Source organism: Podarcis melisellensis (assembly GCF_964234715.1).
Source record: "Podarcis melisellensis genome assembly, chromosome: 5".
NCBI classification, from domain to species: Eukaryota; Metazoa; Chordata; class Lepidosauria; order Squamata; family Lacertidae; genus Podarcis; species Podarcis melisellensis.
In genome coordinates, this window is record NC_138537.1 from 85,504,892 (window position 1) to 85,531,883 (window position 26,992).

General features: G+C 42.3%; 1 protein-coding gene across 3 annotated transcripts in view; it reads right to left on the bottom strand.

The window, feature by feature from the left end:
* Positions 1 to 8,999: 8,999 nt before the first annotated feature.
* Positions 9,000 to 26,992, bottom strand: part of SEC24C (SEC24 homolog C, COPII coat complex component) — a 39,674-nt gene continuing 21,681 nt past the window's right edge. For all 3 annotated transcript variants that reach the window (XM_081913488.1, XM_081913487.1, XM_081913486.1), the window contains 15 exons: positions 26,435 to 26,573; positions 25,593 to 25,708; positions 24,530 to 24,654; positions 23,962 to 24,153; positions 22,989 to 23,082; positions 21,502 to 21,618; positions 19,447 to 19,617; positions 17,969 to 18,065; positions 17,648 to 17,793; positions 17,307 to 17,445; positions 15,425 to 15,543; positions 14,333 to 14,512; positions 12,408 to 12,599; positions 11,660 to 11,749; positions 9,000 to 11,323 (listed from right to left, as the gene is read on the bottom strand). In XM_081913488.1, coding sequence (XP_081769614.1) covers positions 11,183 to 11,323; positions 11,660 to 11,749; positions 12,408 to 12,599; positions 14,333 to 14,512; positions 15,425 to 15,543; positions 17,307 to 17,445; positions 17,648 to 17,793; positions 17,969 to 18,065; positions 19,447 to 19,617; positions 21,502 to 21,618; positions 22,989 to 23,082; positions 23,962 to 24,153; positions 24,530 to 24,654; positions 25,593 to 25,708; positions 26,435 to 26,573 — 2,058 coding nt within the window. In that variant the 3' untranslated portion in view covers positions 9,000 to 11,182. The remainder of the gene's footprint in view (positions 11,324 to 11,659; positions 11,750 to 12,407; positions 12,600 to 14,332; positions 14,513 to 15,424; positions 15,544 to 17,306; positions 17,446 to 17,647; positions 17,794 to 17,968; positions 18,066 to 19,446; positions 19,618 to 21,501; positions 21,619 to 22,988; positions 23,083 to 23,961; positions 24,154 to 24,529; positions 24,655 to 25,592; positions 25,709 to 26,434; positions 26,574 to 26,992) is intronic.

The window sequence follows — 26,992 nt, forward strand, 5'->3', positions numbered from 1 at the left end:
GGACTATCGGGTTACTTTCCTCTTTCGCGCTCGCTCTCTCTCTCTCTCTGAGATGGAACGTGAGAACTCGCGCTAGAAATACAGAAAGGCAGCGGGGTAAGGTAACTTACCTCGGGGCTTAAGTCTTGGGAAAATGCAATCCGTTATATATATTAAATATATACACACAGAGATATAATATTTTAATATTATATATATAAATTATATATAATATTAAAAATACTGCGGTTGTGGTGGGAATAACTTTATTTTTCATTATTAAATAAAATGTTAAAAATAAAATTAAAAATAGTATATATACAATATATCTATAATTTTATTTTTAATATTTTCATATTTCATATTAAAATGTTTTTTTATTTTATATATCTATATATGTTTGCGTGTGTGTGTGTATCATTTGAAAACATTTTTAAAAGATTAAATCCCTTCAACAACAGTATGTCAGTATGGTCACCCATCATTCCATCTCTTTTCCCTCACTATTCAAGTTGTGAGTGTTGTTAGCTCAGCCAGTAAGAGCACGAGACTCTTAATTTCAGGGTTGCGGGTTCCAGCCCCACGTTGGGTTGAAAGATTCTTGTATTGCAGAGGGTTGGACTAGATGACCGTCGCCATATTCCACTCCGATAGCCTTCCAAGCTCTCAAAAGACATGCAGATGCATTGGACAGTCCAGTTTGGACTCCAGTTATCTGCAAGCATACAGGTAGCTCAAGGACAAAAGGAGAGACTGCTGGATCAGGCCAGCGGCCACTATGTAAGTGCAAATCCTATGTAAGTGCAAATCAAAAGCGCACTAATTCCTGTTCCCCATCAGACCAGTCCCAACATTTTCCCTTTGTTATTCTCCCTTAGCCCGCTTGCAGATTAACCTGTCATTTTTAGGTAAGAAATCAACTTCTGGCATGATGCAGGATAGGGATCGATGGTATGTGCAGCTCTGAAATGCCCATTTCTCCTAAGCTATGCCTATAGTGCTTGGAACTACAAAAGCAAGAATAGTGACATGCTTAGCATGCCTGCTTGTAGTCAGAATAAATATCTGCAGACCCACCCTTTTCTCTGCAGTGTCCTTGTGCCTCATGGTGCAAGATATGAGATAGTGTCTGGGTCAAGCCGTAAGTATGCCGTTTATTACGGCATGGTCTATATTGGCTCAGCAATTGCATCACTAAAAGGATTTCCTGTCTGATGAATTCCGTCTGATCAGTGGATGTCTTTGCACAGCTTCAGGAAACGCCCCCCCCCCCAATTTGATTAATCTACTTCCGCAAGCGGTGCCTGGGGTCCAATTAGACTCAGTTATTCCCACTAAAGGAACTCGCTGAAATTAAAAGGATAGCCAGTCAATTAAAGGAGTGGCTGTTGAGAGGGAACAGCCAGGGAGTTCTCAAATACAGTGTGGGAGGGGACTGGCCAATACATAAGCTGAAAGGGATGCCCATTGGAATCAGGTAGCTAACAGGGACCTAGAAAGCAGTGGGTCATTTGTACAGTAGCTGTCACTTCTAAGTCTGCTTACAGCTGCTCTTTGTCAACTAGGCATGTAATTTGCAACGAGAAAACGTAATTCGAAAATGAAATCAAGGACATTAAAGCCATGCATTTTCACTAAGCGTGTCTCCACTTACACTACACATCAGTGTGCGATGCTACTCATAATGCGCACACTTTGCGCACTGGCTTCACCGGTGAGACTGTCCTTCGGGCCGCAAGAAATGAAAAATGCATTGTCTGGCTCCCTGTGACCTGCTTGGAGCAGAGAGGCTGGAAGTGGAGAATGAGTTGCTGCTTCACTGTCCGGTAAAGAACAAGGTATAGAAAGCAACTTGCTCTTTTATTCTGGAAGAACAAGCGCAACTACTCTCTTGCCTGGGGTGGCAGATTGCCTTACTCATCTAAAAGATTTCCCAGTACAGTGGTACCTCAGGTTACATATGCTTCAGGTTACATACACTTCAGGTTACAGACTCCACTAACCCAGAAATAGTGCTGGCGGCGTGGCAGCAGCAAAAGGTCCCATTAGCTAAAGTGGTGCTTCAGGTTAAGAACTGTTTCAGGTTAAGTACGGACCTCCGGAACGAATTAAGTACTTAACCTGAGGTACCACTGTAACTGCTAGAGAATAGGAAGAGAATTTTAGGAGAATTCAACTACTGCTGCTGCTGATAAAATCTAAACACATCCTGTCGTCCACTGTTCAAAATCGAATTCATTCTCACAAATAGTTCTCACTCACATGTTTCTTAACAGCCTTTCTAGATCAGAACCGAACCGTTCAAGGTGGCTCACAAAGCAAATTAGCGTTTGGGTAATCCTTGTGGGGAGAAGGTGTACAGATTGAGCCTTAACAGGAAGAAATATTGCACCCTGTGTTTAAAACACAGCATCCGTGTCCAACATTACAACTTTTAGAAACTCATATATGTACATTACGTACACCCAGTTCTCTTGGGGAAAGTATAATTGAGCCAAAATTGAGGTTAGGTGCCCCAAAATAATCACAATGCAATACTTTACTTTTCCTTAGTACCCTTGCACTCTGTTGTCACCATATCAACTGGACCAACCCAGAACAGACCTATTGAAATGAATGGACCAAACTTAGTAATATTCATTGATTTCAATGGGCCTGAGTAAAACTTACCATAATTGAATACCAGCCACGGCCTGCAAGCATACCAACAAATGCTTTTTTTGTTCTTTGTTTCTATAGAGCATCATAACAATTGTTTTCATAACAAAAAATGCATTTTTACAACTTCTTTTATTTTGTAGGCAAAGCAAGTGAATGTAAAATGTTTTTTTCTTTTACACTTTTTACTATAATGCCAGAGAGCCTGGGGTCACAATAGCAGAGAGTGAGAAGTATTACTCCAATCCTGAGGGAGAAACCCACTGTTCTAAGATTATGTTAGTCAGGATTTCTGAACAAGAGATCGATACAACTTCAAATACATTTTTAGGCCAGCTATACTGATAGCTTAACAAGGTGGTATCTGTCATTCTCCGGGAATAAATGAGCAGCCGTTCTCATAAGCGTAATGCTGGCAAAATAAAGTTTATAAATTCACATTAAGCTACAGATACTTATTATTTAAACCCAACACAATATCTCCCTTTATTACAGTGGCCTGCTTCCAGGTTAGAAACATAAAGGACCTTTTTGAAAGCTAAAATCTCTGCAAATACCAGTCCTGTGCCAGAGCTAAGTCTTCTGAAGCAACAATGGTATTATTAGAGTAGCTCCCACTGCTTCAATCCCTTTATAAACTATCCTCTCCTCACCTCAATCTGCCACCCCCATTTGTTGATTCTTGAGCTTTTTCATGCCCCCCCATTCATCATTACCATCTAAATAGTAAAGGTCCATTAGGTCCAGTTGTGACCGACTCTGGGGTTGCGGCGCTCATCTTGCTTTATTGGCAGAGGGAGCCGGCGTACAGCTTCCAGGTCATGTGGCCAGCATGACTAAGCCGCTTCTGGCGAAACAGAGCAGCGCAAAGAAACGCCGTTTACCTTCCCGCCGGAGTGGTACCTATTTATCTACTTGCACTTTGAAGTGCTTTTGAACTGCTAGGTTGGCAGGAGCTGGGACCGAATAACGGGAGCTCATCCCATCACAAACCGACCTTCTAATCAGCAAGTCCTAGGCTCTGTGGTTTAACTCACAGCTCCAGCCGCATCCCACCATCTAAATACAGAAGACCAAAATATTTGCCTCTAAAGAGAAGCATAAATAGCTTGTAGATTTGTATATGTGCAACATTTTTGCATGCTAGCTGCTACACACTTTAGATTCGTAGGCCAATTGTTTCTATGGCACATTCAAGGGTTATGGAAACTGGGCTTATGCTCCGTGCATAGCTACCCAACCTTTATAGCTATCCTGAGACTCTGCAGATGTGGTTGCATACCCATCTCTCATCAACATCGAGCATGGCCAATAGTCTGGGATTGTGGCAACAGAAGTCCAACAGACGGAGGATAAAATGTTAGCCAACTCTGCTTTATGGCTTCCACACAAGTTTCCACCCTATCCTCCCTTTTAAGCCATGCATCTTCTCTTGAACTACCTGGGGACAGGGAAAAGCAAGCGAACCGTATTGGATCTCAAGTAACATGATAAAAGAATAAAGATTACAGACCCTCCCCTATTTTCCAGGGACAGTCCCAGATTTACAGAAGCCGTGCCAGTTTCTGATTCGATCCCGGAATGTCCCACTTTTCCTATTTCCATTGGAGAAATGTCGGAGGGCATGGAGTTATCCCGAACCATCAGCCCTGTATAGGGAAGATTTTTAATGTTTTATTATGTTTCTTTCATATCCGATCTGAAGAGAAACCAGAGTATTTAAGAAGAAATAAATGTTGGGAGCCACCCAGAGTGGCTGGGGCAACCCAGTCAGATGGGTGAGATATAAATGATAAAATTATTATTGTGGAATAGGACAACTCTGCTTTCATCAGAGAAACGTTGGAGGGTATGAGATTATGGCTTGTATCCAATGCATCCCATCAGTGTAAATCAGGGATCAGCAAACTTTTTCAGCAGGGGGCCGGTCCACTGTCCCTCAGACCTTGTGGGGGGACCAGACTATATTTTTTTTGGGGGGGGAATACATGAACAAATTCCTATGCCCTACAAATAACCCAGAGATGCATTTTAAATAAAAGGACACATTCTACTCATGTAAAAACACCAGGCAGGCCCCACAAATAACCTAGAGATGCATTTTAAATAAAAGGACACATTCTGAACATGTAAAAACACGCTGATTCCTGGATCGTCTGCAGGCCGGATTTAGAAGGCGATTGGGCCGGATCTGGCCCCCAGGCCTTAGTTTGCGTACCCATGGTGTAAATATTCTGCTTGTTCATGGTGACTCCCCTCAATCCTTCCCTTGCATGAACTCTGTGCCCTCCCCAAATCTGCTCTGAAGGTTGCATGAGGCCCCCCAAGAACAGATCAGGAGGAGAGAAGTCCTGTTGTGTAGGCTTAAATCCTTACACTGGCAGATGCCTACTTAGTGCTGCTTTAATACAAGCAAGAGTTTGTATACCTCTTATTGAATGGTTGACTTTGTACACGGAACGAGTTTGCTTGGTAAAGAACAGACCTGATTAAAACTAGTGTTGTGACAGCTCCTGACACACATAAAACTGGACTTGAAGATATTAGCAGAATTAAGGCGGCCACATGGCGAATGGTGCAAAAAGAAATGCACCTTTGTGAACAGGAAAAAAATGTTTCCCAGGAGGAAAATACACTTTAGAAATAAATTCGTTTCAGTTGTCATTGCGCCTAACTCCATTCAATTTCCCATAGGAAGGAAATGCATCATTGTCAGCCTAATGAAACAATCACTGTAGGAATTGCAGTCCCTACAAATTATGGGAAGATGCAGTATCATAAAGTGCACTGTTCAAAACATTAAACTGTATTTTAGTCCATAGAGATGTAGTTATTTGTGTACTGTTTAACTGATAGGCGGTGTGAATTCATGTTGTAATGTCAGCTATGTGTTGTATAAAATGAAATATATAAAAATAACAAAAAGACTCTACAAATTAATGTTGAATATTTATGAGTCCAACCATTTATGACTCTTAATGTTAAGCCTTGTTGACCACGTTCAAAGTAATTTAAGAAACACACACTTTCTGAAATGACCTTACAGCAGCAAATGAAACAATGCCAAAATCTTATCTGAATTTGTCTTTCCTTGATGCCATTTAAAAATGTAGTCTCCAGACTGAGAATACCATATAAATATTAACTTGTCCCAGAACAACAGCTCTGGCACTGGTAAATCTGTGCATATGCTACTTGCTATTCATAACACTAAAAGAGACTTGACTTTGTGCATTTAATCCCAAAATCTCCCCTGGTGTGGTTCATTCATTAATGTGACTGGGAAGGCTTCATCCTGATCAAAGCTCCGCCAGTAATCCTGAAGCCACACTTACCTTTCCCTGTTAATATTGAGAAGCATCCAGTTTGGTTTAACTCTCTGCTGCCACCAGCTGTTCAGATTTTCATCAGGTCTATGTGCCTCTTTTTAAAAACAAAACAAAATTGAATATCCATGCCCGCAAATTTTTAAAAAAGGAAGTAAGCAATCTGTTCGGTATATATGATTTGGCAGGGGGTTGACAGTAGAGGGGAAAAATATTTAAAAAGATAAACAGATATTACAACACATAAAAAGTTAAGACATAATAAACTCCAGGATGTCTTTTGGCGTTTTATAGCTGGAGATGTGGTTTTGTAGTTAGGGTTTGCATGAAAAACTTGTGGCTTCAAGCATTATTTCTTTAAGTGTAAAGCTTCAATCGTTTCTGCAGTGGTCCTGGGTTGCTTACTGTTGGAAATAGGACAATTAGTTCAGCCAACATCTCAATAGTTTAAGAAATTACTTTCGTCGTGCTTGCAAGTTATTTTTCTGCAGTCATGGAAACCTGCTTGAAAACAAGTTATGTATTCAGCCAGGCATTTTTCTAAGAAGCAAGATCCCATGCTACAAACACTATATAGTGGTACCTCGGGTTACATACGCTTCAGGTTACGGACTCCGCTAACCCAGAAATAGTACCTCGGGTTAAGAACTTTGCTTCAGGATGAGAACAGAAATTGTGCTCCGGTGGCATGGCGGCAGCAGGAGGCCCCATTAGCTAAAGTGGTGCTTCGGGTTAAGAACGGACCTCTGGAACAAATTAAGTACTTAACCTGAGGTACCACTGTATTGACAAACAGGAACTTGGCTTCTTTACAAGCAAAATGGCAAGGAATTGAAAGGCCTCAACAGGTAGAAACATCAGAGCATCTTAGAAGTGTTTGGGGCATTTGTCTAATGGGCTATTATTTGTAATAACCGGGGGGGGGGGTCATGTGTATACGTGACATCACATGTGCAACAAGCAACATCATATGACCGTCACAAATGCTGTGCGACCCAGGGCAACATTCAGACAGGCTGCATGGCATCTCCAAAGGCTGTAGACAGGAGGGAGGGAAGGAGTGAGCAGGTGAGGAAGGGCTCCGCCTCTTCTGCCCCCTGGAGATTGGGGAGACTCAGCCACATCCCAACAAACTTTTTTGGGGGGCTGAAGATGCCTCATCCCTATAGAGCAGGCACCTATTCCTTATATCCCAGTCACTGAAGGCTGAGATGACTTCTGTGGCAAATAGCATGTACTATCAGCCAGTATTGGCTGCTAAGAAGCCAACAACCCATTTCCAAGGTCTTCTTGTTAAGCCTTCTAATAAAAATTTCAGAAACAGATTTCCTGAAAGACCAACTGCCCTTGTATATGCCTTTAACATCACTTAAATATGGGGGAACTACTCATGGGACGGCACCATACAGGGCAGTGATATGGATTTCTCCGTGCCATATAAGAATCATGCAACAACCCACCAGCTGTTTCAGATGTCTTCTGACAATTTATATTTTTGTCAGGCTGACACCTGTAAGACTGGACTGTGTTGTACGTGCCTGACAATTCCTAATTCCTATTTTATCTACTTTTACGTGTTTTTATATTGCTGTTTTACAGGTTTGATGGAAGAAAATTTGCACCAAACTACCCAGATTCCCAAATACTTAGGTTGCAATTCTAACCCCACATATCTGGGATTCTGCAATTAAGCCTCATTTAATTCAACGGGGCTTTTTATTGTATATGGTTAGGCTTGCACTGTAAATTGCTGTGAATAAGCAGTTTTAAAAATATGGTTGGCGGGCGGGCGAAGGAATTGGTGAAATGAGGGAGGTGGGGGTGGTTGCTTTTCAACCACAGGAAGTTCTCTTCAAATACATGGCTAGCTTGCACAATCAGAGCCTGCCCTTCTTGGCAAAGCAGATCTGCTCCTTGACACCCACCAACACAGAGGCAGGCAGGAACAAGGATGATGACAACCTCCCCTCACATAAAAATGTCTAGCAACTTTAGTTTAATAGCCAGAAGCAGGAAAGCAATACAAAAAATTAAAGGTTCCCTCCACCCCTTATTTTTTATGTATGCATGAGACCATAAAGGTAAAAGGTAAAGGGACCCCTGACCATCAGGTCCAGTCGTGGCCAACTCTGGGGTTGCGGCGCTCATCTCGCTTTATTGGCCGAAGGAGCTGGCATACAGCTTCCGGGTCATGTGGCCAGCATGACTAAGCCGCTTCTGGCGAACCAGAGCAGCGCATGGAAATGCTGTTTACCTTTCCACCATTTATCTAATTGCACTTTGTGCTTTCGAACTGCTAGGTTGGCAGGAGCGGGGACCGAGCAACGGGAGGTAGCAACCCGCTACCTTTTAAGCCATACCTTCCTTCCTTGCTATGTTGCATCCTTGGGAGCGAGTTCTGTTGGATCCAGAACATCCTTATTCTGAGCAGACCTACACAGGATTATATGTAACTTCTTCTTCCTCTTACTCTCAAACTCAGGCTCCCCCAATGCAGCTAACCTTGAGGCTGAAGCAAGCCTGCTGAGATGATGCTTGAAAACTTATTTTTAAGGCACACCAGCAGCAGAACTAAATAATGAAGAAAAGCAAGTAGCAAAAAAGGCAACTGGATAATGATCGCGGTTGTGGACAGAAAACCAGGATGAATTGCTAACTCTCCAAACAAACAAATCAGGAATGGATTCCACTGTAGAAGTATTTTGATGCTCCTGTGATTGCTTCTGGACTTGGAAACAATGGCAGCAACAGCCAATATGCAACACTTATTAACAGTAGCGGCAGCAATATCAGTGATTTAAGAGATATAAACCTCATTTCTATTTGAGCAACCACATAAGAATTATGCAATAGCACACTGACCAAAATAGGCTACGAAGAAAGTGCAAGATTTTATGCCATGATTGAGATCATTCTATATTCATGAAAATAGAAAGCTATGGGGGAACATCTTTTCAAAATGGTGTTTTCATTTTATGAGAAGGCCATGTATGCTAATATGTTTCACTGCATTCCTAGCAGGAAGTGAAGGTCATAGTATTGAAAGGTGAAATGTGTTTAATCCAGAAAGCAAAACATTATAAGCACCTTACGGAATTCTTTCAGATATCGTTGCAAATAACAGTTTTATTTGCCATGACGGAACTTGATTGAGTCACCTGCACACCAGCTCTCTCTCCCATCCCCAAAATACAGGGCTTGGAAAAAAATAATCAGTATTTATTTACTAACAATGACATAAAATACATCTTCATATATTTTTATTTCTTTACAAATTAAAAGATGCATTGAAAAAAGTGAAGAAAGATTTATGATCGTATATTTTCTTTTATATTAATTCTAGAAATTAGTATTCTGGAAGTCCGGTTGTGGAGTCTTGGGGAGCAAATCTCTTCACTGGTTTAAAAGATTTCTAATTTTTTTTGTTGGAGACAGTATGTATGTTTGGCAGGGGGAAGGGGCGGGGGGTTAGCCACACTTGCAAATGTGTTTAAGACTGCTGAGAAACTCACTGAGGTGTGGCCAGTTAACAGTTTTTGGGATACTCCCCTTCACTGTGTGATGAAAGGGAAGAGAAACTAGCTGCAGTAGAAGGAAAAATATTTACAAACACACACGCATACACACACTATAGTTCAAGGGACTAGAAACCACACTCCTGGATTATTTAATCTGTCATGTATATAAGGTTTCAACTTCAATTTTCAATGGCAGATGGAATAAATGCTTTACTTATATTCAGTCTTAATCCATCATTTGTCTAAACGATCTACCTCCCTGCTTTTCCTTTTTTCACGTTTCAGTGCTGCCGGTTCCCCAAGTACATTCTGGGCACTGCAAGAATTCCTAAGTGTAGCATTAGAAACAAAAGGTTAGTGTCTTTTAAAAAATGAATGAGCCCTTTGACTCCTAGAGTCTCAAACTCATCATCTTTCTGTCTAATACTTTCTGCTCAGCCTTGGGAGAGGTCAACCATAAGCCTGCTTGATTTGTTGTAACAAGACCACAAGCAGGCATGCCACAGATATCCTACACTGATGGACTAGTAAGAACTGCCGAGATGTAGCCATTTAAGTGCTGCATGACCAAAATTATTCAGAGCTACTAAAGGTTTGAATTTCAGAATACATTAGTGGCATGATTTGAACCTTATGAATATGAGCAACTCCTTCTGCATTGGTGCTACAGGACCTCTCAGTGCTTCTTGGATACAATTCAAACATAGACTGTCTCTCCAAGCAAACTCCTGTGTTGTGTATAAACACAACTTTTTCAAAGCGATAAGAAAGGGAAAGCACGGCCATCTCCTTTGAAAAGGATATTCCAGACAAAACCCTACCACGTGAATGGAAAGAGGCAACAGACCACCAAAGCAAGAGGACACTGGCAGAGAGAGAGAGAGAGAGAGAGAGAGAGAGAGAGAGAGAGAGAAAGAAAGAAGATGCTGTTTTTCTCAAGGGGTGGTGGAGGCGACACCTGTTTATACCAACCCCGAATAATTTCACTTTCCCCAAAACAGCACCTGCTCATTATCACTCACTTATTCCAAGGCATATCCACACAGCAAAGCAACTACAGTGAAGGCATGCCTACCCTGCTATTTTCCCTAACAGCTCAGGTGTTTCCTAGAAGATGCCACTGTATAACTTGCTCACAGTATATTGCTCTCTCCACTTATAAGTGAAGGTGTAAAAACCCCCAGCTTGGCTGCTTTATCAATCTCCTACTCTTTGGTTGAACAGGGCCTGCCACCTTCCACTCCCCCCCAAGCCCGCCCCCCCCCAAAAAACTGGCTCCTTTTCATACAGTGTATCACATGCACAAACTTAACACCCACTGTGTGGTTCTGAAGAGCAATCACCTTTTCACCTGATGCTTAATCTTGTATAGTGAAACTCAAATAACATTTGTTAGAACAGAACTGGGGGGCTGGGGGGCAGGAGGTACAGATACCTGCCAAGCACAAGAAGAGGGCACAGGTCCAAGGCCTGGAATCAAATAACATTCCCACACCCACCCCTATAGCTGATGTTTCGTCTGTCCATGCCTCACTTCTTCAAAGGGTTTTGGGAGATGCTGAAACTGTTTATGCACAGTGTATTAAAAATTATGGAATTGTACAGCTTTCTGTATTGTCCTTCTCGAAGGAGCTGGGCCCATTCATCAGGCGGTTAGTGAACATAGAAGTGTCAGTGCTGGAATCCAGCGCATCTCCAGCTCTAGCTCAGCAACTGGCGGATCTCCTTGTGCATGTGACAGAGGAAGTCCACATATGAAGCGCCCCCATTCATGCTCTTGTCTTCCACCAAAAAGTGTTTGAACAGCAAATCCAGTTTGTCTTCCTGCTTGACAACCATGAGCTACAAAGCAAAAGGAAAACGTTAGTAAGATGTTAGAGAGTGGTGCCTTTGGTGCAAAGTATTAATGGAACCTTGGAAGTTCTAGCATTGGCTAGCTATGGTTTGTACAACCAAATAAGTTTCTGACACCGTATAATGAAGCCCCGTTCTAATCTGCATTGGGAAAACACTGTTAGAACACACTGTGAGGTTCTAGAAACTGCAAGTACTACGGTATTGTGTTATTTACGGCCCCCCCAATTATTCAAACGTAAGTTTCATATACATTATTTGATGCACAGAGATTACAGAAGGCAACGATTAAAAAAGCCCCAATCACAAGCAAGCATCAATTACCTTCATATAGCGTGATCTTTGAGACTGGAACATATCAATGACAGACCGTACTCTCTTCGAAAAGGGATTGTCCAAAACTGGCAGCACACACTGCAACACAGAGTTAAAACATCTCACAGATGATCAAGAACCACTTCAAAACATCCATTTGCACATGGGTCAGAGGAGTTATTTACTAGTCACAAATATGTCATAATCAATAGAGTTATTAAACAGCTAGCTTGGATCTCCTCAAAACTAGCAAGAAGGAACATTCCCAGTTCAGCACACACATACACACACAAAATGATGAATGCATCACAAAAACCACCCTGACCCACATGTAGATGAGCTACCCAACCTTGCAGAAACTCTTTTTCACAGCACTGCTCACTCTTACCCGTGATTTGGGAAGTGCCACAGCTCAATGGCAAAGCAGCTGCACTTCACGTAGAAGCTCCCAAATTTAACCCCTGGCATTTCAAGGTAGGGCTGGGAATGCCCCCAGTCTGAATCCTGGAGAATTACAACTAAACAATACTGAGCTACATGGACCAATGGTTTAGGTATGGAATTGTAAGTAACTGATCTGTTCTATCTATTGTGTTAAGGAGTCTGAAGACAAATCAGAGAGTTGGGACCCTTACACAGGGCTGGTCCCATTATTCAGAATCTTGCCAGATCTTTTGAGGGAAATCCTGCAAGCAGAAAGTTAGGCAGCACCTTAAGAATGAGGAGAAATCTTGTTGCCCAGCATGACCCCACTTACCATATTGCTGCTGATTTGGCCAAAAGATGCCACTCCAAAGAGGTTCTGGATCAGCCCTTGCTGAACATTTGCTCCTACCCACAAAAAGATGTTCAGCCCATTTTCTAGCAGATATATGTCACCCTTGGAAAGCCGCTCTTCAGAGTTTCTGATTGCTGGTGGTAAGGAGTCACTGTTGGGATCTATCTTGGTCTGTAGATATAGAACTGGAGTCACTGTGCTGCGGGACACTTGCAAGTTCACAACAATACTATACAGGATCAACGGTTTTGCAAATGCCCACCGAATCACACAGACTGGGACAGAACGTGGCAATCGTTGCAAAACTCTCGGAATTCCATCTTTTGTTTAAAAAGACATGTTCAGGAGGAGGGCTGTAATTCAGCAGTACAGTACATGCTTTGCAAGCAAATGGGCACAGATTCAACCCCCAACCTCTCCAAGTTGGGCTAGAAAAGACTTCTGTCTGAAATCTTGGACAGCTGCTGTCTGTGACTGGACCAAGCCGATTTGGTTCATGTATTAGGTTTACATCCCACCCCATTACATGGGACCTTGGGGGCAAGTCACAACACAGTAACAACAAAACTGACCACACTTCACAAAATATATCAGTTAGAATGGCAATGTAACTCAGTGCACAACGAGCTCCCATGCGCATAATGGCCCACTCAGAAAGCGTGGTGGAAGAGGTGAACCACACGCATCTACAACAGAATGAGGAGGAAATAAAGATCTACACTGGGAACAAGGGAATCAAACCAACCTTACACACCGGTTGAATCAAAAGTTGTCACAGGAGGAAAAGGGGCCTGATTTGAATCACGCTAAGCAGTTGCAGAGCTCAGGAGACCCAGCCTACGCCATTTCCTCTCTAGGGTTAGGAGGAGACCAGCAGTGCCTAGGGAAATCCCCAGAGTGGCTGGGGAAACCCAGCCAGATGGGCAGGGTATAAATAATAAAACTGTTGTTGTTGTTGGCGGCCAAGAGGCCACTACAGAGGCTGCATGGCTGCTGAGGCAGCAGATCCGACCTCCAGATACAATGTGCCGCAGCTGTTGCTGCCACTGTGACTTTGCCAATGTGGCGGTAGAAGTAGCAGCAGCAGAGGCAATGTATTCCTTTGAATCCAGATCTTCTGCCCCTGACGATCCTGCTGCCCATGACAGTCGCCTCATGGGTGGGAAAGAATATTCCATAGCTGGGGTGCTATTGCTGAGAAGTTCTCTGGTGAGCCACGGATCTCCTAATCTCATGCAACAATGGCACTGCCAGAACAGCCTTCCCAGCTAACCTCAAACCTGGCCAAAATGATATGGGGAAGAGGTGCTGCCCCTTCAGACACCTGCCCTTTACATTTACATTAGTAACCTTTACATTGGCAGACCTGGTTGAGAATACAACCCAATTTCCCTGTATCAAGGGGATGCAAACAGGGCTCAGCAATTCTTTGGTACACAACCAAAAGTTGTGGTCTCCAGGATGCTGACCTTCCCCTTATCAGTGGACTTGCACTGCCTTCCTTACATCTTGCTGCAGTTCCAGGTTTACAGCTGGAAAGTGTGGCAGAGCGATATTGTGTGGTATCACACCGGAATCACGGCTCCTTGTTCAGACACTTGTGCCCAATTTCCCAAGACTACTAACAGGCTGAGCTCAAGGGTAGCACTGTGCATGGAGTCTCCTGATCCTCTTGCAGTACCAGGGAGAACAATACTTTTTATTTCCTTATATTGCAGGCAGCATGTCTTGACATAAACACAACTGTATGTGTCAGAGCTCCGACAGATGAAATGTTACAATTTTCTAAGTCACAAGTACTCTCAACTTAGACAAAACAGCCTCATCCAAACATCTTAATTCTCCCTTATTCCATGAGTTGTATGTTTAAGCAATTACAAGTCTTCTATGTGCAGAGTGCTTACCAGTGGCAGGAGTCTGGGGTAAAAGAAAACATTTGTATCTGCCACATCCATGGAGGTGATTAGCTGACGGATGTAGGATCGGTCATCAGTGGTGACTTCTGCCCCAGGCTGAAGCACATCACTTTTCAAAACACAGTTCAGATACACAGGGAGCAGTTTCATGCATTCAGGAAGAATCAGCTGAAAGTGGTAAGAGACGAAATTAGAGAAATTCACTCATTAGGGAAAGGGGTGGCAGAGTGGCAGAGAAAAAGAGAACTTACGAGCATTTTAACTTTGTAAAAATTGAAGAGAATCATTGCTAACATTGGCCTGCCGGTTAGTTTAATCCTGGGGTAAAATCCTAAAAAAAAAGCTCAACAACTTCAATCCTAAAAAAACCTCAACTAATATGGTTGGCCCTTATGGCCCTTCACTTCATCAAATTTGGCCCTCTTTGAAAAAAGTTTGGACACCACTGATGTAAAAGAAACAAAAACGTCAGTCTTTAACAAAGATCAGGGTAACTACTTCAGGAGATTCTTTAATTTCTACTGCTGTATTTCAGACTAAAACTGCAAGCTATCGTAAATATCGGAAGAGACCTGAAAACAACTTCCTTGAACACTGCTTAGTACATACTGCATATTCTGTAGCATGTGGCTTGCTTATAGGCAGGGGCCTTTGAAGTAAACTGCCGTAAAAGCAATTGCTACTACAACCACTTGCAGCTCAAGGCATGTTATGATCTGGATTGCGTATGTTGACCGGAGCTAGTGAATGGATTTGTCCCTGTGTTGGGGCTTACATGGCCTTTCAGGTTCTTTTCACCTGCAATACTATGGTGAAGTATATTCACTATCACGGTGCTATAGTAAGATTAACGTTATTGCAAGACAATAACTCAGGTTCATTTCTCGGTTTCATAAAGTTCATGAAATGCAGGAAGGCTGGAGCCACTACCCTATTTCACAAAGCAACTATCTGGAATGCAGTTCTAAGGAGCGAGCCAGAAGGTTCCTTTCCATGTTAGCATCATTATTAGACAGACGACTTCCGGCTGCTCTCCCAGCCTCCCAATTCAGGATTAGTACCCCACAACCAAGAAGTTACCTGTCCGGCAGAAGAAGGGCTAGCACAGTTTTTCCGGTAGCATGCCAGTATCTGCGCACACTGATTGATCAGTGTATCTCTCACTGTCTTGACTGGATTGTTCAGAACTCCACGATATGCTTTAGGAAAAGAACAACATCTTGCTTAGAAAGTCCTATGCAAGCTGATGTAAAAAAGACTTAAATAAGTCGCCTGGAAAACCACCAACAAGGTATCTTGCTCTGCTGTGGTAATATGAGGCTGCTTTGGACTGAGTCAGTCCATGGCTTCACCTAGTTAAGTGCTGTCCACTGGCTGGAAGTGTCTCCCCAAAGCCTAAGACAGACCCTTTCCCAGCTCTGCTATCAAGAGATCTTTTAACTGGGGGTGTCAGGGACTGGACCTGGGATCTACTGCATGCAAATTACATGCTTCCCCACTATAGATCACTGTGTTAGAGAAATGGGGGGGGGAATAATCTTAATTGCTTTGTCTTGATCAAGAGAGATCAACTGTTACTAAACACACTTTCACCACGGACATCAGTAATTTTAGCACTTATTGCTTAGCAGTTCTATTATTATTTTATTTATTTACACCCCACCTTTCCCCCCTGATAGAACTTAAGGTGGCTTACAGATAAAAAAATTAGCCTCCCCTGAGAACATAAAGAAGGGACTGCTGGATCAGACCAGCATCTTGTTCTATGGGAAGCCCACAAGCAGGACTCAAGTACAAGAACATTTTCTCCTCTTGTGCTTTCCAGCAACTGGAAATCAGAAGCATACTTCTGGGCACACGTATATTAACTTCTATATCCCAGAATCTGTTTATAATAACTTGTATAGTAAGGTAGCCAACCTGCACATTCTAAATGGAGCATTCTTAAACAGGAAAATTAACTTTATAGATATGATGACATTTTAAAAGATGAAGGTCTTCCTGCAAAAGATGTTTCTCCCAGTCCAAATATGAAAGATATGGATGATAGTGGGAGCCATGCATTTTGTGTTTCTCGGATCAGGCTTTTTTACTTCATTAAGCCCTCTTGCTTTCAATAAAAATTATGGCCGATACATTCCATGTGTTTATTTTGGCAGCCTCTCTTAAAGGCAAGTCCATGGTTTCAGGCCACACAATGATGTAATGTGGTGCTAAATCACATGCATGCTGGCAAACCGAGGGGATAAATTTGTCATAAGCCGAAATAGCTGGGAGAAAACATAAGCAAGGTTTTTTCCTATCATTAGCCATGGTCTTAAGACACTGAGAACAGGCTTAGTCAAAGCAGGTTAGTCTATTGCCAAGTCCTGGTTAGGATGCTCTTATATGTAGATCTATCACCCACTGTGCAAACTGTCTTTCACTACATAAAAAAATTGTCCAGTAGCACCTTAGAGACCAACTAAGTTTGTTCTCGATATAAGCTTTCGTGTGCATGCATATTTCTTCAGATACACTGAAACAGAAGTCACCAGACCCTTATATATAGTTGGAGGGTGGGGTGGGGTTTTTCTCAGGAGGGTAGTAGGAGATGGGTGATTGACTCAATGAGTAAACCTGCTGATGACTGTTAACAAGGGCAATTAGTCCTACAGGAAAAAGCAAGGGATAGTATGCAGATGATTAGCATATGTAATAAGACAGGAATCCAATATCTCTATGAAGACCAGGCCTCTCCATAGTTTTCATATCTGGTCTTAATAGAAATATCGGATTCCTTGCTTTTTCCAGTGTATCTGAAGAAGAATATTTTGACTTTGCCTTTAACTACATTCGCTTGGAAGGCAGCACACACCCATTTACATTAAACTATATTCACAGTACAAGAAGAATGTTCCCTCCCAAAGCGTCTTATGAATAGTTGTCTTCTCCAGGAAACTGTTACAGGTCAACCCCTTACCAAATTTGGCCAAGAAGTTGATAAGTGTGTCCGTCTCACAGTTCCTATAAAGATCAGCCAGCTGAGTGCAGCAGTTCAAGGAGAGGTTGTGAATACGCAGTCGCCTCTGTCCTGCACAGCTTGTATACAATATAGCACACTACATGAGAGAGATTACAAGCAGAACCGTTAGCATGTGAAAGAAAGTTCGGTACCACTACGTGGGCTTCCAACAAATCTGACACAACTGCCGTGCTTAAAAGGCTGAAGGCCTAAACAGCACTGAATATTTTGGGGCTAAACAAGAATTGGAATAAGGGAGGGAAAACACGACCCACTATCGCCCATCTTGTATGCATCACCTGAAGAAGTGCTCCATTTTCTTCACTAAGCTTATCATCATGTTTGAACTCCACGGTGATTGTTTTGTCACAGTCTAGGCCGGCTAATTCCACATCTGTGGTGTTGCTCATGTAAAAAGCTCCAAAGAAATCTGTTGCACGAATACCTGGGAGGCAAGAGAACATGTGGTAAGAAATCCTTTAGAGTCCATCATTCCAGAAAGCTACCACTGAGCAAAAGGGATTGATCCTGGCAGTATAGGGCATCCTAACTTTCACAGGTTTGAGCGCTAGACTCCTGCACACTCCTAAAATCCAGACAGCATCTTCATATGTACGTACCAGTGCTTGTGCGGACCCTCATCACAGCATCGAAGCCCACTTCTTTCTGAACATCTCTGCGCAAATCGTTCAAGAAGCGTTCCTGATCCGTTTCCACCTAGCGCACACAGACAGACAGTAGGTGTCACACAAGAAGTATAGAGGTGCCCCAGGGATATTAAAAGTGCTACTAGCCTAGGATCATCTTGCTACGCTCTCTCCAGGAACAAACCCTATCCCATTAAATTAACACACAAAATATGCAAGCACACCGGCAGTTTTAAAAAAAACCATTATCTGCAAGCTATACAATGATCCATTGGCTCCCCGGTTCATTTCTGGGCTCAATTTAAAGTGCTGGTTTTAACGTTAAAAGCCCTTAGGACCTTGGGACCAGGTTACATGAAAAATGGTCTTCTGTCATGCATATGGCCTTGGTCCAGTATATCTGAAGTAGTGTCTCCACCCCCATCGTTCTACCTGGACACTGAGGTCCAGCGCCGAGGGCCTTCTGGTGGTTCCCTCACTGTGAGAAGCCAAGTTACAGGGAACCAGGCAGAGGGCCTTCTTGGTAGTGGCGCCTTCCCTGTGGAACGCCCTCCCACCAGATGTCAAAGAGAACAACAACTACCAGACTTTTAGAAGACATCTGAAGGCAGCCCTGTTTAGGGAAGCTTTTAATGTTTGATGTATTATAGTATTTTAATATTTTTTTGGAAGCCGCCCAGAGTGGCTGGGGAAGCCCAGCCAGATGGGCGGGGTATAAATAATATATTATTATTATTATTATTATTATTATTATTATTATTATTATTATTATTATCATCTAAACCTGAAGCTTCTCTTAAGAGGTGCTGTTTTGTGTCCGTTGCTGCCCTCCCTCAAAAATGAGGCAAGGTGGGTGGCTACTACAGAGAGAGAACTGGTGTTGGCAATCCAGTCATGGGAGGGGCCTTCCAGAGAGTCTCACCTGGTGTCATCTTTATCGCATTTTGGCACAACATGAAGGCTGCTTGTTTCAAACAAACTAAAAATTCTGGGCCGTCATTCTGTAAGCTATCCTTTATTTGTACTATTAAGATGGAAATTAAACCCATACTTAGTGTATGCTGATTGGAGGAATTCACCTGAAAGCCAAGACACTCTTCTGGAAGAGTATCACTGCAAGAAACCATTGCTCTTTCTTTACGTTTTTCATCTATCCATGACAAAATGTCAATTGTACATTTCATCATGTACAAATGATAAGTCAAATTGGACTACTGAGCCAACAGGTTTCAGAGAAATCATGAAGCAGGGCAGCGTCATTACTAAGAAACAACAAGAGAACTGTTCTTCATGTAACTGGAAAAGGCTTGTAGACGCCTAAACCCCCCAAACTGGTCCAATGAAAAAGTTAATCTAGCTTTTTATCTTCTCTCCTCTGAGATCAGCAGGGCAACTACTGTCTACTTAAATCATCTATATGGAGCAGGCATCAAATCAAAGATAGATCATACCTGGAAAAATGTGTACTTATAAAGGGAGCCACCTGTTTGATGAGGAACAACCCCCAAGGTAGCCACATCCAAATACTGATTTGGGAAAAGGAAGAGATCCACACAGCAGCCTTGTGCTACACATTCCTTGGCTAAGTTGTTATAGAAGTTTGTCTGAGGCTGAAAGAGAGTCTAGGGAGGCAAAGGGGGGAAAAGAGCAGAGGGACAAGAAATAAGATTAATAATTGACAATTTCTGATGCAGCAGGTTTACGGTCTGCTCTCTATTCCTGATCATGTGACAAAAAAGAAGAAGCAAAATGTCTAGATGTGATGTCTAGCAGTACATCTGAAACATTAAAACATTCTACCTTCAATGATGGTAGAAGACCATCATCAAGACCCTTGATGAATTTTTCAACCAGTTTTTAGCAAAGTTTCTTAATGTAAAATATTTTTACAGCATGCTTTAAGCTAAAGATTTACAAAGTGATTTACAACTTAGCAAATATAATAAATCACAATTTTGAAACCTAAAAAAACCTACCACCCACAATTTAAGAGCACAAAATATCACTAAAATCAGAACTAGATAAACAAGTAACTCAAGTAACCTGCAAAAGGAAGTAAGGTCCTCTACAGAGTTTTTTGATCCAGCATCTCAGGTTTTCCTGTTTTAAAATGTAATCCGTTCTGGAAGACCATTCAAGTTCCGAAACATTCAGAAACAGAAAACTGAAAACGGAAGCCTCAACACGGAAGTCATGTGGCATGTTCGACTTCCGAGGGGCATTTAAAAACCGAAGCATTTACACCCAGGTTTACGGCATTCGAAAACCAAAATGTTTGTCAACGGAGACGTTCAAAAACCGAGATACCACTGTACTGTTATATTCTAATACAGCGGTCAGCACAAATTTACTGCGCCTCGGGCCGGTGTCTCCAGCGCTGATCACGCGGCGGGCCGGAGGGCGGGGGAGTGTGTGCCCATATGTGTACACAAACGCTATTTCTGGCCCACTTCCGGGTCGGAGGAGCACCGGAAATAGCTTGTGCGCATGTGCACAGGCCTCCTCCAACCCAGATGTGCACAGGAAATAACACTTGCGCATGCGCTCAACCTATTTCCGGTGCTCCTCCGACCCGGAAGTGGGCAGCTGCACAGCACAGCACCGGTAAGAGTGGGCGGCAGCAGTGGGGGTTGCTGCGGGCAAGATAAACGAGTCCCTTGGGCCTTATTCGGCCCACGGGCCATAGTTTGGGGACCCCTGTTCTAATAACTGCAGGTTATTCTTTGTTGTATGACTAATTACTGTTGTTTCTAGGATGCTACAAGGGTAGAAAAGAGGAAAGTTTAGGTGGGGAACTACTGGAAAGAGCTTTTTAAAAAAGATAATCCTGCCTGGCATGTCCTTTAAGAAACAAGCTACAGAATCCATTTTAGAATAAAACAAAACACTTTGCAAATAGCTTTGTTCTGAACTAGCAAGCTCAGCTCCTCTGCTCAGAATGGGAACTAGAAGGTTTGTGCACATCTTCCTGTTTAAAAAAAGGAAGGCTCTCTCAACAACTCTCTTTCCAAGTGCTGTTCAGAGTACCTCAAGAGGCAGAGTGAATATTCATAGTTAAATGTTAAATTTGGTTCTAAGAATTCTGCTAAAACGTTTTACATATATAGGATTCTTTTTTTTCTTGTCTGACAGCTGAAAAAAAGTGACAGCACATGCTTTCATACTAACTACTGCCTCTCTTAGGAATCACCACATTTAAAAACAACCATTTCATTTTTTTGCTGCAAGTTACAGCAGGGGGGTTACAACCAATGAAGAGATCTATACAGCTTTCTGAACCGGTATGTCCCATAAATGTTGAAAATGACCATGCTGCTGAGAATTTCAGGTGCTTTCCAGGAGAGAAAATAAGGCATGGTGTGTTTGTGTGAAATGTGCATCCTGTAAACAGGAAAATATAAAGGAAGAAAAGCAAGCAGAGGAGTTAACAAGGAAATATTTTTCCTTAAATGAACCCACTGGTGAAGAAAAGACAAATGCAACCCACAGAACACAAGTCCCGCTACCTTTTCTTTATCAGTGTTTATGAGTTTCTTGTCATCTCTGTTCTTCAGCTTCCCTGGGGCCTCCGCAATAGGCAGTGATGTATGAAATATAAAGAGCTTGCCAGCACACTCTGCTGCCTGCAAGTAAGCATACAAAAGCTATTAAGTAAGACGCAAATATAACTGAGGGACTCTGGGTTCAGCGACCCTGGGTCTGCCTTCAGCAACCATGTTCTCCAAACACACGTTGTTTTAAGATACTGAGTGCTGTCTGCTATAAAAAGCAATTCGGCTCCCCTACAAGTAGAACTAAGGCCTAAAATACTTTACATGGCCTGTCATCCAAGATAGTGTTCTATGCAATCTCCTTACTCTCAATATGCTGCTATATGTATTCACATAAAGACTACTATGATTTCATCTTGGAGCCCCAGATGTTTGGCAAGGGAACAAAGAAACTAGAGCAAATGCTAGTAGCCACAAGCTCATTACTGAAGCCCACCATATCTGCCCAGAAGCCTGACTGCTACCCCTGAAAGCAGAAGACCGAAGTTTTTCAGTTACAAACTTTGGAAGGGAATAGTGGCCATATGAATGGGGGCGGGGGGGGGGGGGGACACACTTGGCAGCCCTCAGCTTTAACAACCAGCTACACATATATGGCTTGTATGCTTGTCAGATTAATTTAGTAGGTTTGCCAAAACTTCAGCATACCATTCAAACAGCTTTGATGTCCGAGACTGCAAGGAGAAGCTTTCAAAAGGGAAAACATAGCACCAGGCTTCTGACTGCCCATCTACAGTTCCTATAAATGCGCTCTCAGATCATTTAACTCCTTGAAAAAGAAAAGCACCCACCAAGAACCCCGTGGAAGCTCAAATACAAACAGATGTATTATGTTATAGGTTTTTGTGGACTAGAGCTCACTGCGATGCATGAAGCATTGGCAGATTTTTATATGTTCTTGCAAAATGGGTATGGGGGAATGTAGACATTTGGACCAAAAGGCCATGAAGATGCACAGTGCTGTGATACTTCTATGTCAGGCTCAAAAGCATGGAAAAATCATTCTTATCCTTGGAGACATACAATCCACAAAAGCTTATTGAGAAGTCTCATGGCTGTGTTTGCTACCGCTGGTAAGGAACAATTTTTAAACAGTTCACTGGAAATGTATGGTAAGTGCAGTGATAGATCAAATTCTTGCTTTCAACGCATTCCTGAAACCCAACTCCGTCTCCACTTTGCAAGATCCTCTGTGCTCACAGAACAGAATACCTCTTTGCTTTTCCCCATTTTCCCAGTTATACTATCCTGTAAGTTACAAGGCAAGCTGTAGTTAAAAAGCCACTTTTAATTGTAAATTAGTTACATTTCCATAAATGCTTCATACATTTATGACCTCCTCTCAACACTTCAGCAACTTTACGAAGTGCTGGGAAAGAGGTTCCAATACTACAACACAAAACTAAGAGATGTTAGAAGTCAGTTTAGAATGCTGAACAAACCTTCAGAGCCTCCATGCCAGCCTGAATTACTGGGGCAAACACAGTTTCTGTTTCTCTTGTATCAGCAAACATTTCTGGTATCTGATCCAGCAAGCTGCAAATCAAGGAAGTGCAAGTCAAGAGACATGTAAAATTCACTAGGTCAATTCCAGTCAGTGGAAACTGATACTTTGCAGATTAAAGATATGACATGTTTGTTTGGCCATTTTAACAGCTTCTGGGAAAAGGTGCTTGCTTCCTTTCCCTGCATACGGAACAGCAGGTTTTGGGTCATGCACTCACCTCCTTTTTCCAATTGCCTGACATTTTTTCAGGGGAGGCTCCTTTTACGGGCAAAGTGGGACAAAGCCCTGCCAAGATTCTGAACCCCCTCCCCAAAGCCAAGGCCCTGTCACACAGCAAAACACCAAGGCTGAGAGGAGAGGGAATTCCAGAGAACAAGTGTGACAGCAGGGACCCATTCTGAACCAAGATGCCAAGCACTTGTACAATTGTACTGTCCTCTGGACAGCCCAGGACTTCCAAACACACTACTCAGGCTTGTGCCCTGGAGAGGTCACTTTTGGTGAAGCAAACACAGCAAACTGCTTAAATGTTCACTATTTATTTGCAAGGCAGAGGAGGAGGACCTCACAGGGAGTCACTGCCAAGGCTCTGCCATTGTGACCTCCTGGACTCCACCCAAAAGCCCCACCTAGGTGCTACCAACATCCACTGTACTTTTTCTATATCTATAAAGGAAGGCAGTGGAAGCTCTCACAACAGAGGTTGAACAAGCCCACCACAAGATATGCTCCCTTTCTCTACCCCATCCTCAAAACCATAATTATTTTTATGGGTTTCAGTACTGAATACATCATTTTTTTAAGCTTATGTATGGGCAAAAGAACTGTAGAAATATGTGTTCCACAATAGCTACAGTATGTAACAGGACATACAAACCATTGATTGATCTGTACCAGCTCCTACTTACCTAGTGAAAACTGTGCGGGATTCATTAACATTCACCAGGAAACCATCGAGCAGAGGGACAAACATATCTGCTACATCTGACACAACCATCATTTGTGGCTGCCCCAGGGAGCTCTTCACATTGTAGAAGTGCAGAACTTTGTTGTAGGTGACAAAGCCCACACGGATGGCTGATTCTTCCATGTTTCCTTCTCTGTTTTTTTCCCAAAAAGGAAAAAAGGGGGAGAATAAATTAAGTACACCATGAAAACACACATGCAAAGTAAAGCAGCGTAAGCTCAAATAATAGTGGCACCATATGATTTTGCTCCAGATTCTACAAGAAGCATTCAACTGAAAATTCCTAGCAGATAAAGAAAATATACAAATAAATAAAACAAACCTTGCAATTGTCAAATGCTCCCACATTGTGAGTATTTTATTGAGAGGCAAATCACTAAACATTTTCTAAATAAATAAACGGGCAACGCAGTTATGGTTCCACACAATGAGAATGTCTTGGGAAGCTTGCATTCCACATTCACCCTACTCATTCCTTTATAATGGAATCTCATCAACTGTATGGTTACCTGGGCAGGTAGTCCAGGAGCGTCTTCAACTCTTCACAGATCAGCCTTACCAAGCCACTTCTTATTGCATTGTACGATACATCAATCATGAAAATATAAGCAGGGGGGTTGGGATACTTGTTATTCTGACAAGAGAAGAAGAAAACACCACCACTAAGCATTTATTATTAACATATCGCACATTGAACACAAAAACTGTATACAGTTCAATCTGCAACTAGTTCCTCTTCCCTTTTCCACTGTTGCCTTGATAACTATGCTTCTTATGCCAGTGATAGGGGAAAAAATCACATCATGATCCTTAGCATCACCACACTAGAACAAAGTGGGTAATTATAAAGAACCTGGTAGGATGTATGTCCTGAGTGAGAATTCCCAAACATATATTACACATTCAGAGAGCAAAGTTGCTTTCCCAGTGGTTTTTCTACAGATTTAAACCCTCTTCCCTTGAGAACTCAAAGGAAGAGAATGACCAATGCACCAGTAAAAGAAAGACACGTGAGAGCATTCCTCAGCTGATGCCCTGGACAGGATTTCCTAAGCTTATTAAATGCATGCAAAGAGTTTAAGAGCCTAGAGTCCAGCTCTTAGGTAAGCAAACAACTACAGTGGTACCTCGGGTTACATAGACTTCAGGTTACAGACTCCGCTAACCCAGAAATAGTGCTTCAGGTTAAGAACTTTGCTTCAGGATGAGAACAGAAATCGTGCTCTGGCGGCGCGGCGGCAGCAGGAGGCCCCATTAGCTAAAGTGGTGCTTCAGGTTAAGAACAGTTTCAGGTTAATAACAGACCTCCGGAACGAATTAAGTACTTAACCTGAGGTACCACTGTACTTTGTGTACTTTGCCTTCTAGTTTCAAAAATCTGACAGTGGTAACCTGGTGCAGTGCTGGTTTGTATTATGCTATTTGGGTCATCATCAAGAAAATACTTTTTTCTCCCTTGGCAGAATTAAGGACTTCAAGAACAAACCCATAAAAGTCTATGGTTCCTACCTTGAGCAATGGGGCAAAAGTGACGTTTACTTAACACAACACTGTGCTTACAAGTCATCGTACCTTGCAGTAGTCAACAGTTGCCAAGAACTCATAGGACCCCAATGATAACTCAGGTCTGTCATAGTAGTCCACCCGCCTGCCTGTGTGATCCAAGTGCTGGAAGTACTGAGATGGCACTAAGGAAAGGGGAGAAGAAAAGAGAAAGAGAGAGAAGCTCAAATACATGCACTTTCCTAGATGGGTAAATGATGTTTACCGTGGTAAGGAAGGGCACTTCAGGTACTAAACCAGGAAGATTTTGACAGACACTTGGGAAAACGCCACCAGTAAGAAAGAAACCGCAACTATCAAAGGCCTCCTGGGTCCAGTTTATTGCGATTTAGCCAGCTATGGACCAATTTCATGCATGACATTTCCTATTTTTGTCATTTACCCAGACCGCTTTAAATAATGGAGCAGTTCCATGTTAATGAATATTGCAGTCAGCCAATTACGCAGGGATTCTCATGAAGCTGAAGCTGGTATTCCCTGATTCTTACACTTTTTATGTGTATACTCACAAACCAAGTCTTAGTATAGGCACAGCATGGAAAGAAGAGTCTGCTACAACCAGTGTTACCTAATCAGGTCTGCAGGTATACTAAAACTGAAGAATGCTGTACCTATACACAGGTTTGATGCACAGACTTGCTCCTAAGTTTAGGAATATTTAAAGCAAGAAAAATTGCTCAAGAATCTAGTGGCATGTCTCTTCAGCTAGAGCATTTTAATTGATTTGCTCAGAATTTTAAAATTACCATTAAAATAGGGATTAGATAACCGTCCTTGCACTTTTTTGCAGCTGAAATAGAACCATCTCCCTCCCCACCCTCTATAACTGCTTCTTAATTGAAAACTCTTACCCTCAGTGACACAACTACAGAAGCAGCATTGAAATCTTCTTCCACCTTCAATGAATTGCATAAAAGGGCACATGTAGGCTTTACACCTATTGCATCGGATAGGGCCTGATTCTCCATGGTCTACCAAATAAGGAGGAGCCTGAAAAAAAAGGGGGGGGGAGACATTGGTGCTTTTTAAAGTAGCTTCCCTTTTCCTCAACAGGTGATATCTGGGAGCATGCCTTCTGCCACTTTCCTCTAGCATTCATGTCAGCAAAGCAACTTGCCTTTTCCTACATCTGTCCTGTAATATAAGATCAGCTGTGTAAGACTATACCAAGCAGCAAATCCCTTATCTTTTCTTATCATGCTCTCCGTCCCAAGAAAAGAAAACCCATTCTTTAGCATAACTTTCAGCGTAGCTAAAAGCTTACAAGCTCCTTGCTTGAAACAACTTATGTTTGATTAAGAGCATCTTACTCATAAGAGGTAAGAAATATGGACCCATTTTATTCATATTAGAGAACCAGAATCCATACTTGTGTTTATAAAAAATACGTAGTGTGCTGCCATTGCAGA